Source organism: Temnothorax curvispinosus, unplaced genomic scaffold (genome assembly GCF_003070985.1).
Source record: "Temnothorax curvispinosus isolate PA1 unplaced genomic scaffold, ASM307098v1 QBEX01006657.1, whole genome shotgun sequence".
In the NCBI taxonomy this organism is placed as follows: Eukaryota; Metazoa; Arthropoda; class Insecta; order Hymenoptera; family Formicidae; genus Temnothorax; species Temnothorax curvispinosus.
Window position 1 is genome coordinate 994,447 of NW_020216437.1, and position 19,573 is coordinate 1,014,019.

General features: G+C 34.8%; 2 protein-coding genes across 2 annotated transcripts; one reads left to right on the forward strand and one right to left on the reverse strand.

Moving 5' to 3' along the window:
* The first annotated feature begins 1,792 nt into the window (after positions 1–1,792).
* Positions 1,793–7,602, forward strand: LOC112456175 (T-related protein-like). Its single transcript, XM_025018556.1, has 6 exons — positions 1,793–2,516; positions 3,806–3,901; positions 5,197–5,440; positions 5,531–5,684; positions 5,795–5,992; positions 6,395–7,602. The coding sequence occupies exons 1-6, from the start codon at positions 2,197–2,199 to the stop codon at positions 7,303–7,305; spliced, it is 1,923 nt and encodes a 640-aa protein (XP_024874324.1). The 5' UTR covers positions 1,793–2,196; the 3' UTR covers positions 7,306–7,602.
* A 4,463-nt stretch (positions 7,603–12,065) lies between these two features.
* On the reverse strand, positions 12,066–15,787 carry LOC112456130. Its single transcript, XM_025018464.1, has 3 exons — positions 15,353–15,787; positions 13,106–13,255; positions 12,066–12,487 (listed from the first exon to the last, which is right to left on the reverse strand). Exons 1-3 carry the CDS (start codon positions 15,387–15,389, stop codon positions 12,066–12,068), a joined length of 609 nt encoding a protein of 202 aa, XP_024874232.1. The 5' UTR covers positions 15,390–15,787.
* Positions 15,788–19,573: the final 3,786 nt, after the last annotated feature.

A 19,573-nucleotide genomic window follows, 5' to 3' on the forward strand; every position in this document is an offset into this window, starting at 1 on the left:
CTGTGCGCGATGGCAAACAACAGAACGGTCCTGCTCAAATATCTACTCGCGATGCGTCGTGCGATCGGTTGAACGGTGCTCTGTTGATTTTTCTCATTTGACTCTAGACGACCAACACATTCCCATCCTCCCAATCGTTTCGCTCGTGATAGACGAGGAACTCCATTTTCATAATCGACAAATATCGAAATTACTGCAAGACGTCAATTTCATGGGCGGCCCTTCTTTCTGAGGCCGAGAAGCGATGCAACGCGAGGCTTTAAGTAAATTATTGACATTTTCGCAAAATCTTTGGCGCCTTGCTGTATTTCCAAGAAAGAGTTATAATGTAGGAGAAGATAGAGCTAGTGCAAAATCAGATACGGAGTATAATCACTTTTCATTTTTTAACTAAATTGCTCATCGACAATATAAGTATATAGTGAAAAAGTATGCTGATTCTATCTCACTTTTGCTAATAGATTAATGGAAATTAATGCTAACTGGGGTGTTAAATAACTCAATGTTAGAGCAGCCACTTGTTCGATTCCTAGATCTTCTCATCTCGCATATACGATACTAAAGACTTCTATTTTGACTATTTTCATCTTGGTAATGACGCTTGACCATTAGTAATATGTAAATCAAGTGAGAAATTCTTTCCGGAATTGTGCATAATCTGGCGCAAGCTTTATGAATTCAAGCGCATGCATGCCACCTATTTAAAAAATATTTAAAATTTAATAAAGTATAACGCTTTATCTATGCCTTCTTTCAATTTGTTGTAATATTATGTATTTTCTTTCATCACACTCAGCGAATTTGTTGAAATCGATGGCCGTTTGATCGCTGTTCTATTTTCACAGAAATCCTTTTGCAACATATTCAAAAAACCTTTTTTTTTTTGGAGCGTTTAATTTTTCGCGCAACAATCGTCATATGTATTATTATCGAAAGTCCCACACTCGTGTTTTTTTTCTTTTTAGCACTCGTATTAAAAATGAATATTTAAATAGAAATTAGAGTAACTGACAGAGCAACGATTTCTCGAGTTTTTTTTTGACGTATACGCCGAGGCCCGTTATACCTTGTCAACGAGAGCAACACTTATCTCTCACGAGGAACAAATACGCGCCGCATACTTTCCTGAGCGCAACAGACGCAAATATTAACTCGTAAAGGTGACATGTCTCGTTGCCGCGACTTCGGTCGCGGCCGCGCGAATCCGGTCCACGAAAAGGAACACTTTCTTGCGGCCTTGGAAAGACGATTTCTTTTCCATCGGCCGTGCGACGCTTATATTTTCGATCGAGACAAATTCGCGACCGATTGATGATTAAATCAAAGGGACGATTACGGCGACGATTCGGTCCACCACGTGCGGATCCGCGTACGTTGTCCGCAAGGACTAATCGAGAACCTGGCGACCGGCGACGTGGGCGGACTGCCGAACGACGTGTTTGTTGTCGAACCCACCAACCGTGGTGGATTTGTAAAGACGAGTCACTCGTCCATTGGTGGAGGCAAGACACCGAAGGCGGCACCCGCTGTCGTGGCGACGGGGCGACCGGTCAAATCGTCCTCAACCAATGGACACCTCAGTGGTACCGCCATGCTGCACCCGTGAGCTCCTAATTTAGCGAGTAATTAGCACCCGGCAAGCGCGAACGCGACTCGGGCCGGTGCCTCTCTCGACGGCCGCGTACCCATCGAGGAACGGAGAAAGAGAGGACGTGAAGTGAGAACAGAGAGGCAGATATACCACCGGTCAGTCTTCGGCGAGTCTTCGCCGGCTAGTGTGAAATATCGCGCCCAAGTGTTACGAGTCTACGGCCACGCGGCGCGGATTCTCGCGACGCGACCTATCCTCCGCCGCCGACGGAGACGTCTGGTGCCGCGACGAACGACGCTTTTCCGTCCCCCTCCGCTGCCCACTGCGAGATCGCATCCGATTTTCTCGCGGAACATCGCGAATTCGGGATCCCCGAATCGATCAACGGCGAAAGCAATCCAGATTTTCATCTCCCTCCCCCGTCGTGAGAGTCTGCCTGGAAAATTTACTGCATCGCATGTGTTTTCTGGCTTTTTTCTCATATACAGTTTATATTATTATCTTCGAGGGTCAAAATATCGGTTGAATTTCCAATTTGAGGAATCCAATATATTGGAGAGGGTGAAAGGATTGAGGTATAGGTGACGTATTGGAGAACGCTGAAGATGCAACCGGCGGGCGCGCCGCGAACGCCGGGTTCTCCAACGCGTTCCTCGTACCATGAGCGCGATCGGGAGCGTGAAAGGGAACGCGAACAGGAGCGAGATCGCGAGCGAGAGCGTGGCGGAAGGCAGAGTCGAACGAGTCCTGTGGAGGATCGAGAGGATCGCGAAGAGCGGGGTTCGATCGCGAGACAGAGTCTCGGGCCTCCTGCCGCGATTTCGGGGAGTCAAGGATTGCCGCTGTCTTTGTCGCTGGAAGACCGGGAGCTCTGGACTAGATTTCAGTGCATCACGAACGAGATGATCGTCACGAAAAATGGAAGGTACATGTGTACGAATTAATTGGAAGATTAATAAAAAATATTTTATCTCGAAAGAAGGATTAGTTTCTGATATTATTGAACTTCTTTATAGTTATTATTCATACAGTATATAAGCGACGAACATTCGAAATGAGAATGCCGCGAGAAAACAATCTCACGATTTTCGTTTACTCTGAAACTCATAAGAATGAACTATCGCAATCTTTCTACTCACGATAGACGTCCGATATCCGATAGAAGTATTTGCTTACTGGAAACAAAAATATCATTAGCTAAAATTTTAAGCGAGCAAAATCGGAAACTGACAATTTAAGATTTAAAAAATAGCGTCTTTTAATACCTTCCTCTCATTCCATTTCATAGCAAGAAAACATTACCGTAAGCTAAAGTGAAAGAAACTAGCTATTTCAATCTAGCTACACATATTTTTTGCCATTTTATTTTACAAAATAGTTCTCTCCGTTGAAAGCTTCTGTTCATATACTTTTTGACAGTAAATCGATATGTTACTAACAAAGTGTACGGCATGTGCAGCGCATAAATAATAAGTAACATATCTTGACCAGTGTTTTCGTTTTTCCTCCCTTTTTTTAGACTATGCTCCTGTTGACTTTTTGGCTCCTTTTGGGGCCGAAAATTCGACGATCATAATCTTAAGATGATAGTCGATGAGATATAGACGCCCGGCCGGAAATTATCTGATGGTCGGAAACTTTTTTAGGAAAAGCGTATCATGTTTATGCACCCTTGTTTACCGTAAGGAAATAGAGAATATTGAGCAAGACGTACACTTAGGATCCCAAGTGAATGACAAAGACCGATCCGCGAAAAGACAAAGTTTCCCATCCTGATCTTATTTGTCGTAAAGAAATAGATAATATCGAGCAAGACGTACACTTAGGATGCCATAGTGAATGATAAAGGCTCGATCCGTGGAAAGACGGAGTTCCCCGGGATTATTGTGAGAAGATTCAGCCGTCGGCAATAAAATTTTACGATGCTTACAATCCTCTTGTAAAACGTTCTCCTGTCGAGCTGATGCCTACGAGCAAGCACTTTACCTGCACACCCGCAGTCGACAACCCCCCCTCCCCCGTAATCGTTTTTATTAATACACGGCTCGTAAATGTATAGTCGCGCCGAGGAGACACTGTCCACGTTCGCGGCGCGGCGGTTATCTTTTGATCCACACCGTGGATCCCATCGTCGGCATCGATCTCTCGCGCGCAGATCCCGGGGCTTTACGATCGGTGTCTTGCGCGTTTCTGACATGTCACTTTCGTCCGTAGGAGGATGTTTCCCGTGGTGAAGGTCGTTGCACGTGGTTTGGAACCAGCAGCTATGTATACTCTGCTACTGGAATTCGTGCAAGTCGATCCGCACAGGTAATATGCAGTTTTATACGCAATTCGGCAAATGTATCCTTAACTCGATCCTTAACTCTCTCCAAAGCAATAACTATCTTCCACGTTAATTTTTCACTAATTTTAAGTTTTCTTTTTAAGTAGATATGTATGAAGGGTCGAGATTTCTCAGGAAGTAGAATCAAGAGTTTCTAAAAAAGAATTTCTTAAAAATTCCACTTCGAGTTATAATTTAATTTAAACTGAAAAAGTTTAACTTTTGAATGACAAGAAGTGGTACGGTGAATGACACAATGGGTGGTGCAATGGGTAGCAAAATGAGGTGGTCGTACACACAGACTCATCTTTTATCCCAGAGTAGATACTTTTACGTATTGTATTTTTATTTCACCACTTTTTAATGTTTTTCTTTAAAAAAAAATAGCGTTAAAATTGTAGACTAACTGAAGTCGTAAAAAATCTACTTATAAGAGAGATATACGTAATATTTGTTTTGATTTTGTATGAACAATGCACACGTAAAGAATTTGTTTCAGATATCACATGAGCGTTGCAAATGTATTTAAATATTTATTTCATACTGCATTTGTCATCAATTTCAAAATTTAAATCTTGACCCGGCATTTGTCGAGTAAAGGGTTGAACCATTTTTTAATAGCAACCGGAAATTGTGCAAATTGCAAAGTTATGCTGAGCAGAGTAGAAAGCGCATAGCATCGAAATATTACGTAGGCAGTAAACACGGATGAGCGCGTTACCGATTTGCATTGATTTATCTCGCGAACAGAAGGAACGGGGGGCGCGAAGGACACTAACAGGTCGTAATTACCGTACCCCTTTCGTTCAAGCATCACGTAACGTCGCTAAAGTCGATTCTAAACTTGTTAGTACGTTATTTTTAACTCGCCAGCGATTCGTCATCGGTGTTGAACGAACCGAGAAGCATTCCAGAGCCTCATAATAGCTTTCGCAAAACAATCTCGGAAGATCGAAAAAGAACGACGAAATACGATTTTCCTGTTGATCCTACAAATAATGTAAATTCTCTTCATCGAATCATCTTATACAATTTTTCTCGTTTCTACTCCCGACTGCTGCCAACCGAAGATTGGCGAAGACGAGGGAGTAATGCGTTTCACCGAGGTCGAATCGTTGTTATTTTATCTTCGTTCGCTTTTTCCGCAAGAAGAATAGAAGTAATCTAAGTCTTTTATTGGGGAAGAAATGAGTACCTCTAATACATACATATTATGTTTACATAAATCATTTGTCTTAATTGAGATATAAAATTTGTTCTTTGATTGAATTAATATTAGGTGGAAATACGTCAACGGTGAATGGGTGCCAGGTGGGAAGGCGGAAGTGGCTCCGCCTAATCCGATTTACATACATCCGGAAAGCCCAAATTTCGGAGCCCATTGGATGAAAGAGGCAGTATCATTCGCTAAGGTCAAACTAACGAATAAGTCAAACGGTAATGGGCAGATCATGCTGAATTCGTTGCACAAGTACGAGCCACGTGTTCATTTAGTCCGAGTGGGTGCCGAAGAACAGAGAACGGTATGTTTTCTTTTTATCTCTCATTTCTTCTATTTCGATAGTTCTCAGTTATTTTATTTTATCATCATAATTATCCTGTCGTTAATGTAGGTTCTCACCTATCGTTTCCCCGAAACACAATTCATCGCGGTGACGGCGTATCAAAACGAGGAAGTTACGAGTCTGAAAATCAAATATAACCCATTCGCGAAGGCGTTTCTCGATGCCAAGGAGAGGCCCGCCGATTCACAGACTTATCCGCAATGTGAGTTGACGCAATCAATAATGTAAAGTAAACATATGAACGAGAAGATTATTGAAGATGAATTAAAAATTGAAACCGGGATTGTTCCTAATATGAATAACATTTTACAGATGCAGGCGCGTTGTTTCTACCACAACCTACAATGGGATACGAATACAACGCAGCGTCGGCGATAGCCGTCGCGCAAAACCAAGTATCGGCTTGTGTTAGCAATCACTTCTCTAATTCGTGCACCGTCACCACATCTGGGCACAGAAGCACCTGCAGAGCAGCGCCTTATACTTTGAGACACAAGTACGTCCAAGATGGTAGGTAAAAATTTTTTATTGTCTTTTAATTAAAATCTTAATTAAATATTTGTCGACATTAACTTTGTCAAACATGCATTGTGTTAATATAATGTCAATATACACATTTAAAAGAATATTGTCACAACTAAAAAATTTTCGAATTTAAGTTAAGCTCATAAAAAGTACGACTAAAATGTTACCTACGTGCTGTAATAGTGTCACAAATCTATATGTAAAATCCGCTGCACGAGGCAGAAGTGTCGTTATCGTATCGTTATTTTTTTATATTGCGGTCGTTGGATAAATAGCGATATGTAGACACTGTAAAAAAAAATATATATATATATATATCTTTTATATTTTAATAGTAAACAAAAATAATTTCGTGGAAAAAAGCTTAATTATTTTTTCTATATACAGAACAGCACGCGGACGCGTACGCGCCGATGCCGCTCTTGCATTCCACGGCTTACGTAGCGGCTCCGGCCTGGTCGCCGCGGAGTCCGGAATCGCTGCAGAATCTCAATTCCGCGTGCTTGCCGCCCGCCGCGTCGCAGGAGTGGCCGACGTCGCCGTCGCCGTCGCCAACGTCGCACACGGTCCTCGGCAGAGCCGTGGTCGGTACTGTCTCCACCACGGCCACCGTGACCGGCTGCACTCTGTACGTGCCGTCGAATTTATCGTCTCAGGAGCAACACGGCGGACACTGTACTGACTCGTCTTGGATACATTCCAGCACGCTGGAACAGCAACAGCAGCAACAACAACAGCAGCAACAGCAACAGCAATCCTACTTGAACTTGAATCTTCATCTGCATCACCAGATGTCCCCGTACGGTTCCGTTTCGCACGCAGGCTTACACCACGCGGGCTTGCATCCACAAAGTGGAGAACCCGTTCCTCCAGCGGACGCGAACGAATACGTTCACGAGTATCATCACGCCTCGCCGGTGCAATCGACCACCCCCGATCAGCATCGTCATCATCATCAGCAGCAGCAGCATCATTCCCAAGCGCAGATGTTGCATCTGCAGGCATTGCCGCAGACAGAAACGTCTTCGCCGGTCAGCGTAGAGTATGACAGTCCGCCTAAGGAGCATCCCCACATCCAGATGGGTTATCCTGAGCAAACCGCAGACGCTTTGAACGAGGTGCAGCAGCAGGATGACGAAAGACGATACCTGACCACGGTTGTCGATCGCCACCCTCATCATCATCATCCACATCATCATCATGATCATCATCGACAGGACACGGAGATCGCCGGCGAGCAGCCGAACGCTTGGACGCCGTTGACACCACCACCGGCGCCCCAGACCACCGCCATTTGACTCGAATTTATACACTGGAAATTATGCACAAGCATTAACGCGTACGCGAAAATGCACGTCCGAGCTCAGTATCGTGTGCAACATCGTCAACGTGGGGAATATCGTCACAGCAATCGATGATGATTTGATGATGCGACATCAGATCGATGCTAAATATATTAAACGCGGCGATTAATTGAGAAAATTCTTATCGCGCACAATAGATGTTAAATTGTATCGATCCGTCCTAAATAATGTAGTATTTCGAGTATTCTTAATCGATCGCGAATATTAATAGCTATGTCAAGTATGTCATGAGAAAATAAAGTGCAAATAAAATATTCTTTTTTTTTTTTTTTTAATCATCTTTGTCTTGTCCATATCATAAATAAGATTTTAATGTTATAAATGTGATGTGTGATATGCAAAGTAAAATTATTTCTCAAGTGTGATACAATTTTATGTAGAATATTCTATTTCTACGTCACATTACTTTTTAACAGCTAATTTCTTGGCCAAGTAACTGGAATCAATTTTTTAGTGAAGATATTCATCATATGATTAATTATTCATATTAGTAAAAACTGTCAAAAAGATCATCATTTATAGTACCTTTCTAATTTTTAATATCATATCTTTTAATCAAATTTCTCCAATCTCGAAGTAAATAATTAAAAGTTTCTAGCAAAAATGTTATTAAAATAAATTTCATCTGTAAAATTAATTGAATATAATTTTATTATCCGTTTGTATGTAATTCGTGAAGAATTCGTGAAAAATCTTTCATTTTTACATTTTATTTTATAAATTAATTTATTTTATATAATAATTTTCTATAATTAAAAAATTATTAATGTCTTAACGTTATCGCAAAAACATTGATTTTTAATTAACTAAAAACAGATTTAAAAATATTGAGTGAAACATCTTGTGCATTGCATTATTGATTACATAGTTATTTCTCTCTTATTGGCAGCAGGTAAGAATATTAAAGGATTATGGATTTCTGCATGTATTCCTATAAGATAAAATAAATTCTTCAAAGCCCTAAATTTCCGACAGAAAATAACATGCAATAAACACGCGTTATCGTTAAACAATAAGAAAATTGTCCCTTAATTATTTCAATTGCACTTTATATGTATAATGTTCATTGCGTCCATGCAATTTCGACTTTAGACTATGTTTGTGATCATTACATAAATTTCATATCAACAAGTGTAAGTGAGATGCACAGTAGAATCAAATCAAAACGGCAAAAATGATGCATTTACATATACAAGAAATAAAAAATTACGTGTCATTTACTCATTGTAATCCTGTCTGAGTTCAATGCATTTTTATGAATGTCCTAGTCCAGGAATCAAATTGTGACCAGCGGAAGCTATTTTGACCTCCTGCAAAACCATCTGAAACCGATTGATTTGAAGAAAACGTTATGGTCTTCTGTCGAAAGGCGTTGCTTTCAATAAGACAGACCTTTTCTCTCTGGTCTTTCCTCTCCGTACTCCTTCATCTTTTCTAGTTTCTGTTTTCTAGTTTCTAGCGATATATTATTCAGATATATCCAAAATAATTTTAATAATTGTTATCTGTAAATATCACACTAATAATTTGTGATTTTTATACTCTATATCATTTTAATTTAAACAAATAAAACAAAAAATATTCATTTCGATGAATAATCACTGTCAATACGCAAATGAATCGTGGAAAATCGTGATTAATCACGCACACTATACTACTTAAGATAATTATTGCGTTTGAAATTTTCCGAGTATCTCGTGTTTCGAATAGTACATAATGCGACAATATTGGAACAGTTCGTGTCGTTAGCCACTCGTCTCGCCACGTGAATGAAAACACGGTGCGTGGCGGCTTCGCGTATCATAAGTATTGAAAGGTCGAATGCCAATCAATTTTGCTTCTATACGCAATATTTTATATTATAACAATATGTACATACAATGTACTACGACTTAATTATATGCTGAATACTTTGTTCTTCGTATTTTATATTTCGATAAACATATACTATTGCAGCACATTTTATGCTTTATCTTGTGAACTTGTTAATGTTACTAACGCTATGCTCAAGAGCGATTAATGTATGTAAGAAATTATTGCAAAGTTATATCCAAGGTAATGACTTTTAATCACAGCTAATAAAAAATACATATATAATTTATATAATATTTATGTTTATACAAAACTCATTTTATTTTAAGAGACTTTGATGAGGCGGAGTAATTGGTCATGCCGTTAACGAAACACGATTGCTCGATCGTTTGGAACTAGAACTAGCACGTCGTTATTCGAAGTGTTCGGGTCTCAGATAACGTACACATGGACAAATCCATGTAGCGATAGCACATATCGTATATACATGCATCGGTGTATGCAATCACGCGCGACAATTGTAAAACGCTTTTCGTCCACGTAGCCAGCACGTTCGCCTTTAACGATTCATAAGCGCGTTACCCTTTATGCTCAATCGTGACAGGTGATCAACCCCTTGCACGAAGAAATGAAATGATGCAACAATATGCTTTCTGCATCGCTCCCCCCCTTTCTGACAATAAGATAAAAAAATCGTATCATCGGGATGTAGAGTTCCTCAGTTATAGGGATGTGAAGGTACATATAATAAAATGTATAGAATTATCTAAATATTTTCTGTACTCCACTAACTTCTTCTTACATGTTACGCGTTAGAGAAAGTATAATGTAATTTAAACTTCTCTAAAATCTCTGTGTCATAATTGTATCAATATTATTACTGTACGTTCGATATAATAAATTTTTTAAATGTTTGTTTGAAAAGTTGGAACTTAATTATAACGCCGGGACAATTTAATTTATGTACCTTGATTTCTTCACAATACTATTTATTAGTTAATTTAAGGTTACAAGTGAAATTAAATCAGAATATCGAGTTAAAATAAATCGATTTTTGCTCAGCTACTTATTGTTTCTGACTCATTATATCTAATTGTTACTGATTGATTGATATTTCGGGATATGCTTTTATAAGAAATTCTTGAAGATGTGAATAAACCGATAATGGAGTTCAATACAGTAAAAGACTTAATTCAAGAAAATAAATAAAACATGAAATAAACATAAAACAAAAAATGTTAGAATAAAAAACATTTAACGCAAAAAACTTGATATTGAGATGCTATCTTCCCCTTCTTTTTAAATACGATTTTCTGATAAACGGTTTGAGCAACAAATTAGCACATAAATAGCACTAAATTTTTAAATAGATGCGAACTTGATGAGGAGTTTGAGCTAATGAACGGGAAGAAAAATTCAATAAAAGGAAAAATTCATGGGCAAAAAAGACACGGCAGTCAGAACAGAATTGTCGATTCGTAAATATTTACGTACTGTTAATTTTCCTTTTTTTTATCGTCTCGTTTTCTAACAGATACGTAATTATGGAAGATGAATGGACGTGAATTACATTTTCGCAAATTACTTTTGTAAATGTATTTTGTCTATATATAAGAAATGTCGCCTAAAAGGAAAGCTATTAGCACAGTAATCATGTTTGCAATATAAATTTGATTTGAAAATTAAGGAAGAGAGTATAAAAATGACATTTGTTCGTGACAGATCGTAATTCACGTTTTCTAATAAAAATTATACAGGCGGGATAAAGATTTACTAAGTTCTAATAATTTACAAGATTTTAATCTGAATTCTTCTAGTACATAATGTAATAGATATTAACAGATACATATTGTCGCATATTAAAATATTTGTACATTTCCTATTATAACGGATTATTGATATTTCAAATATCGTAATCTCGAGTTGTAGATTTGTTAAATCCGTAAAGCAGTAGCCGACAACCTTTAGGTATTATGTCTAAGAATTATTCCAAAGAAATAAAAAATCATTTCATCTTGTTAACAGAAACTTGAAGTTGTTGAACAACTTAATTTTGCCTTCTAGTTTCTGTATGTATGCATGCACGTGTAAAATAAATGAAAAATTACAAGTATTAAGTTTAAAGAAAAAATTATTTGACTATTTTTGCGATCCTTAATAATCTTAGATAACCAATAAAAGTAATCAGTATTATACTTAAAAACCTACTAAAAACTCTAAAATAATTAATAAAAAATTTGAGATCTCGTCACTAATTTGACATTTCTAGAGAGCCCTAGTTAAAACTTCAGCAGTCTTTTTTTTTGAGAATTATCCTTTATTCCGATTTATTGCAATTACTTCGGTTATAGTCCTTCGCATTCGATGATAAGAGAACTTTCTGACGATACTATATGAACCTAAAATAAATCCATACTGTCCATTCACGTCAAAGGAATTTTTACTATTATAGCTAAAAGCAACGACACACTTTGAGCGCGAATAAAACTAAGTAAGAGATTATCTGCTTTGAAACGTATTATTAACGGTCTGTTAAATATGTTGGCAATGTATATAACGTTATTTTTTTAATATAAAAGATTAATTACTACTTTATAGTCTTATTATTTAACAAACATGTGACATATATTTTAAAATATAATATTTTAAAAACAAAATGCTATCAAAAATATTGTAAATTTTAAATAAAATAAAAATTAAACTCCTTAAATAACCGAAGTAGCAATATATCAGTTTTGTCAATAAATGTCATATATACAGTTTTATTCCTAAATTACATGTAATATATCGAATTGTCAGCTTTTACACTTGTTTTCATATTTTTTTTAAAACAAATATTTGTAAAACAAATTTTGCTCGATATAAAACTTAAAAAAAAAAACTTAAAATTTAATGGAGTATAACGCTCTATCTATGCCTTCCTTCGACTCTTCTGTAACATTATATATTTTTATATTTTCTTTTGTCACACTCAGCGGATGTGTTGGAACTCTACGTCGCGATGGGCGTTTAGTCGCTGATCTCCTATTTTTACACTTATAGGAATCCTTTTGCCATCTACTTAAAAAACCTTTCTTTGGTGCGTTTAATTTTTCAATTGGCGATCGCGAAATGTCAGTCTTATTTTGAATTTCTACCAAAATTTCTTTTGTGTTTGGCTGTTCAACTTTGGGAACAGCCGGACATTGGAACTTGGACGTTCGTTGATTTTGTATACTTTTGTATTCTTTTGTATACTTTTTCTTTTCCTCGTGTATTTTGTGTCTGTGATTGTAAAAATCACTTTTGGTATAAAATATTTTGTCTAAAAAAATAATTTTGTCATATAATATCATATTACACGTCAATATAACAATACGTTTAAAAAAATGTTTAAAAATGTTAACATATTGTAAAGGTAAAAAAAATATATAATTATATCTTAACACTGTATGTGAGTGTGAATATCTTCTACGTATACACATGAAAAAAATATGGAATCTAACTTGGTTTCATTGATTATAATTGAATATGTATAAAAGTATTTATTATTTTTAATGAAACATATAATAATTTCATGCAAAACAATGTATTACGTTATTTTATTCACAGCATTTTCTAGTTAAAATTTAGATACATTATAATCTGAAATAAATCTCAAATACTTGGATCAGCATTTTTAGTTTGATCTCTATTTGCAATCAGGGAAAGATATACTACTTCTAATTATTTTATAAACTGAATATTTTATTATACGTTATAGGGCCGGTTGTTCCAATCTATTGGTAAACTACCTAATAGTTAAATCATATGTCTATCTTTGTCTAATTTGAAGGAAAGACAAAAACATATGTATAATTTAACTATCAGTTAGTTTATCAACAAGTTGGAACGACCGGCCCATAATAAGATTAAATTACATGACTGATTAAAATATATTTACCGCAACATGTTTTTTGTGGCTTAATTTTTTCGTGGAATCGTCTGTAATGGCGTTCTACGTTAAAACGTCGTTTTGACATTTCGCCACACTTTTGGCATTTATACATTTTGTCCCCATTTACTTTGAAGATTTCTACCTTGTTAGACATACCTGAAAAATACAATAATTATTTGTACTATGATAGTGTTGCGTCAAAAATCTAGAACGGTAATATTGATACAATTTTACTCCAATTTTTTTTTATACAACGAATAAATACGTATTATTTCCGAAGCAACAACAGGAAGAGACGGAGTCAATCTAATAAAGAACATAACTGTCCGGCAACAAATGTAATCTTTCTTGTAATAGAATTGTTGAATACTATGAAATATTACGAAAAATTCAAGGTGAATGAAAGATGATGAATACCGAAAACACACCAATTTCCCAGTCTCTACTCTCCGTGATTTTGCAACTTCTTTATTTCTTCTCAGGTCAAACGATTTCAGCATAGCAAGATCTAATGTGTTTTCTAACATGGGGGTTTGGAAATCCCAGGTCAAGTTTCAAAATGGCTGTACACAACCAATCGTTTTTCGTTTCCCACTTCCAGAGAAAAAGAAATGGACGAACGTCGATCGGAAGACTGTGGGTTTTTTCCAGCCGTTTTCTTCTAAGACCGGTTTTACATTGGTCGTATCGTAGCATAATTCGTAAGAAATTGACCAATCACAGCCGATTATTCTCCTCAAATCTGACTGTAATTAGTCAATTTCTTACGAATTATGCTACGATACGACCAATGTAGAACCGGAGTAACCTTAGGTATACATTCTGGGGTCTTCGAGATCCCAGGTAAAGTTTGAAACACTATTATTTACGGGTAATTACAATTTTTCAAAGTAGCAGGGGTTCTTCAGAATCCAGTATAGTATCTAGGTATGCGATAAATAAGTATAATGTATACCTAGGGTTAATATCCACAAAAAATACAACTATAGGTTTATATTATGTGTATGGCATAAAATAATTTATTAAATTTACGATACCAGACTGTACAGTTTTTTAATTGAATTTTTTAGTTTTAATTGTTCACGTGTCTACGCTGAAGTTAATAAAACTTATTCGAAGCAAAAACAGAGTAGAAACTGTGCAACTAGATGTTATTTTGGAGAATATTTTGATAAAAAATGATGTAGCGAGAAAATGCACTTAGTCTTGCGCTAGATTCGTGGTTCACGATTTGCAATTCACTATTCATATGAGATTCGTGAATGTTGTACATAAATGAGAAAATTCATCGGGTTCACATTCGTTTACCATTCATACCAATTTGTTAGCGGAACGATTTTTTTACGAAATCAAAGAGCGTGAATCACCATAAATCAGTCAATTTTATTCATACATACAGTAGAGCTACACAAACGAATCGTAGATAAATATGAAGAATTTATTTATATCTACTGTTGAACGATAAATTTCTGCGAATCTACTACGAATTACGCATAATCTAGTGCTACAGTTTCTAAGAAACGACGAATCTTTGTGAATCTATTACGAATTGCGCATAATCTAGCGTTAGCTTCACGAACTCGAGCATCGTATACGCATCGATTTTGTAATTCACTCAATTGCTAATTATTCCGTAACAAAATGAGCGAGTGATTGTAAGATAAATCATCGATCACAAAATTCTAATATAATAGTGTATCAATTCTATTTCTCGGAAATGAACAAAGATTATTGTTTGTTTTTAATTTCATCTAATTAGCTGATTTAACGCACATTAAAAAATTTGTGTTACTTGAGAAGGAATTTATAAAGATCCCAAAAATATAGTTTGTCGTATTATAATCCTGTGCAGAGTTAAGCGTGAAGAATTACGCAACAAGTAAATAAAGGTAAATAAAGGTTGCCAGTTTATGCGCAATTCCGGAAAAAATTCCTCATATGAATTGCGTATTAGTAATGGTCGAGCGTCGTTAACAAATATAGATGAAAATAGTCAAAGTAGAAGTCTTTATAGTATCGTCAGAGGTTTCTCCCTAGTATCGTATATGCGGACTGACAAGAAATTGAACCTAGATCTTTTGCTCGACAAGTGGCTGCTCTGACATCTGAGATATTTAGCACTCCACCGAGCAAATCCGCGACATGTTGTTTATTATCATTCTTCTATTGACATCTCTCCTATTTGTCAACGGTGCTCCGTTGCTTCGGAAACAACAAACAATCAATTTGTTCGATGACATTATGAGTACTTACTTTGTACCGTAAGGTTAGACTTTTCGAACGCGCGCATTTGTTCCTTCCTGAATTTATTCTGACACTATTCACTTCGCAATTTTTCTAGGATCACGAGCGAATTACGAGTGTGACGAACAGCGATGTCACCACTTCGACAGGAGCGCAGAGACTAAGCTTCTAAACATGAAACTAGAGTAAACAGAAAGTGAAATTTCCCCGTTTTGGTCGCGACGCCGCGACGCGACGTCTGCGATTCTATAGGTGCGGTAGCGCTTTAATGTGTCGGTCTCTTTGATATGCACTAATACACTCGATCACATGCGGCCGAGGAAAAAAACAACGAACTGAAGAGAGCGGCATGATTTGTTGTTGATCTAAAGGCATATTGTCAACGGTTTTCCAGTTAATTCAGGCGGTCCTTTGGATGTCGCTATTCTCGTGGAGGTGGAATATATTGGATAAATAATGCTAAAGCAATGTGTCTTTCAAATAAAATTAAGTTGTAAGGAAAAATTATCGATCGACTCACTATAATACATATCAAGGTTAATATCATCAGAATTGTATTTCTCCCTTAGTAAACGATTACCTGAAACACAACTTTGTTAAATAAAATATACTTTATGATATATAAAACGTAATTAATTTTGTTTCGTTTTTTAAGCTTTGTAAAGTTTTACTAGACATCTGCTAATTCAATTTGAAAACAAGAAGATAAATCATAGCTACTCCAAAAAATGTGCGGAGTGACGAATTCATAAGCACTATTTACGCAGATAAAGGGCACATATGCGTGAGTGTAATTAACGCTGATTATTATTCGGGAATTGTTCGATAAGATCTCTTTACACAGGTTGCTTAAAATGCAAAGTTTCGAGAGAAAATGTTCATTGCGGATGCAAAGAAAATCTGCGAGCACAAACGACGCAGCATTTTTAATTTAAAAATGTTAATTTAAATATCTTTTGATATGTAATTTCATCCAATAGAAACAGGTCAACGCATAGAGGCCCTACACCACCCCCGCTATTTCCGATCGGCGGTCCTCTTTTATTTACAATACATTTTTATTATTATTTTTATTTTTTTTTACAATTTACTTTATACAATATACATATACATAATTTCCGTTTTATTATATGCATCCGATTACAATTAATATTATATGACTTTCATATTTTTGATATCAATTGATTTGATATATACAATATATACGATTTAATTACATAATATATACAATATATACATAATACATATATGTATATAATATATACATAATAATTACATCATATATTTACAATAAAATGGGATGGAATACAATCATCTGTCAAAATTGATATTATTTAAAATTTAAATTGATATTTAATATAAAATACTAATTTTTAATATATTAAATAAAAATTATTTAATACAAAAATTAGTATTATTTAATATATACATTTAAATTGTTATTAAAAAACATAATAATAAATAATTATATTTATTATTATTATATTATATTTATTATTATTATATTTATTATTATTATTATATTATATTATATTATTTATTATGATTATATTATTATTATATTATATTTATTATTATTATATTATTATTATTATATTAATTATTACATTACTTTTATTTTGTCTACAATTTTTTCTATCGAATTGTATCCCCCCTGTCCTTGTCCCTGCCTACCCGAATCCCTATCCCTACCTACCCGTATTCCAATGTATATAGTCCTACCTATCCATTTTCCTACTTACCTATGTTACAATCTAATATACAAAGCTTTAATTAAGTCCACGACACGATTTATATGTCTGATTTGCTGGTTGATCCAGGGGGATACCTGAACAGGATACCTCAAGTAAATCCGATCACTTGAGATGTGGGAAATGTGGAATTGGAGGTTTTAATACGCGCGCGATTGGAATTTAATTATGTTTTTTCGAATTTTGCACGTATGCGAGAAAATATAGAGAGAGCTTAGTAGCCCTTTGAGACAAATAAATAGACATATAAAACCATTTTATATGTTACCTTATATCTATACCATCACAGTGGTCAATGTTGACCACTTATATACCTTTGTCGTATACAATCTTCTTTCTTCAGGCCAGATCGGACTTACCTTTGTCACTCCTGGCCATATACTTACAATCTGGTCGCACTTCGACCAGATCAAAGAGAAGGAGAAAAGTTCCTTCCATTTTCGGATTATTATCGTCGCCGAAAGATAATTACGTTCGATACGAATTACGCGCGAGCATCGATTGTATAAAAAAATGTACAACAAGAAGTTAATTTAAATAAATATGTATATATATTAATTTTATAAAACCTAACTGCAACAACACTGCACATTGAAAAATGTTTCTATCACTAATTCCGTTATTTACCTGAGAATGTTGAATAACCGTTTCTTTGTGATCCGTTCTTTTAATTTGGAATTGTAATCAAGTACAGAGATAAAATTTTACTTCGCGTTGTATGAATATTTCAATTATATCCCGCGAAAAATTGAAATTTATAATGCGGACGAAATTATTAAAAGATTAATAACGGGAAATTCCTCGATGTATAAAAACCGACCGCGAAAACCGACCGCGAAAATATGAAGATGCGTGATTGTGCATGTTATTCATGTGGCACGCATCTTGAAAATGTATCAAGTATAAGATATACAAAATAAATGACGTGAGATCCGAAAAAAAAGAAAATTCCCGCACACAATTGATATAATTGGATATTATGATTAATCATTAATCGCGTTGTTATATTTGAATAATACAGTATAATTGCAAATCTTTATAAACTTACATATAAATATATCTCATTATAATTTTTGTTTTTTACTAAAATTATTTTTCGTATAATATATTCATACATATTACTGTAAAATTGAACATATAATTATACTTAACTATACGACCAATTCTAAAATAATTTTGAAAGTTTCATCGCCAAATATTTAGAATCTCACGTCATATATTACTTGACTGGCATAAAGTCAATTTCTCGATTAAAAATAGATGGATAAGTTACAAAAAATTAGGGTAAAATCGATGCTTTGTTAAAATAAATTTTAGTAATTAATAACAATTATCACGATTTCTATAAAACAAATTGCATAATAAGATCAAAATATTTTTTCCCTTGTTATTTATGTATAATTTATGCATCTTGCACGCTATTCTTTATGCATACTAATATTCTAAATATATCTATGTATATTGCTTCCTTGCATCGATTCATATCATATTTAATCTTGGATAAACATGCGGAAAGAAATAAATAGGTATAAATAATACATCCTAACTAATTCACAATTTTTTCCTATCTACAGATTTTTTTTACATCTAACACGATATCTCTTTTGTTTAAAAAAATAATTCTTTAAAAAATCTAAATAAAAATTTATTGACTACAATATACTAAAAAAATCATGACTTTAATTTATCTAAGTATTATTTTATTTCTTATTTCTCTTTCTTGTGTTTTCAAAATATTTATTATTTTAACTGTATGAAATAGAGAGAATTGACCTATGTAACAAAACTTGAAAATTTTAATTTTTTATGTATTTAAAAATTGTATATATATTCAAAAGTTTTTTATAATAGAACGCGGCAGTTCGTCAACATAACTCGATAAACGATGATGAGCTCTTTGCGAGCTCCGTGCATGCGAAGTGTGCGAGCATTTCCTCAAGCACAATCGCAAAATATATTGATAGATAAGTGCTACCAAGATTAAATATATACCATAATCAGTTTTAACCCATCCATTTTAAGGCAACAGATCTACGAGATGTAATATTTTCATACTATGAATTATTGTAATTCGACATGTATACCAAGATATATTTTTATTTGATTATATTCGTAGATTTGTTTCCTCAATAAAAAAATTTTTTATTGACTCACCGATCCGATGCGCAACGGGCGGAGTTATTCGGCCACGTAGCTACGGTGATACTGTAACATACAAACATAAGATTTAAATTTAAAAAACGCTCAAAATAATCAACATTTTAAAAGTTAATTCTTACGCGCCTCTAATTCGCCTTTCAATACAATATTTAGCAAATACAATTGTCTATTCACCGAAAAAAATCTGTACTAGAGTAAAATTTTAAATAATTTATCTTTCTCTAATTACTTTTAATTTATCGAGATAAAACAATTCGAATAAATAAAAACAAATTATTAATTTTATACAGATAAGAGATATGATACTTACCCCAAGGTT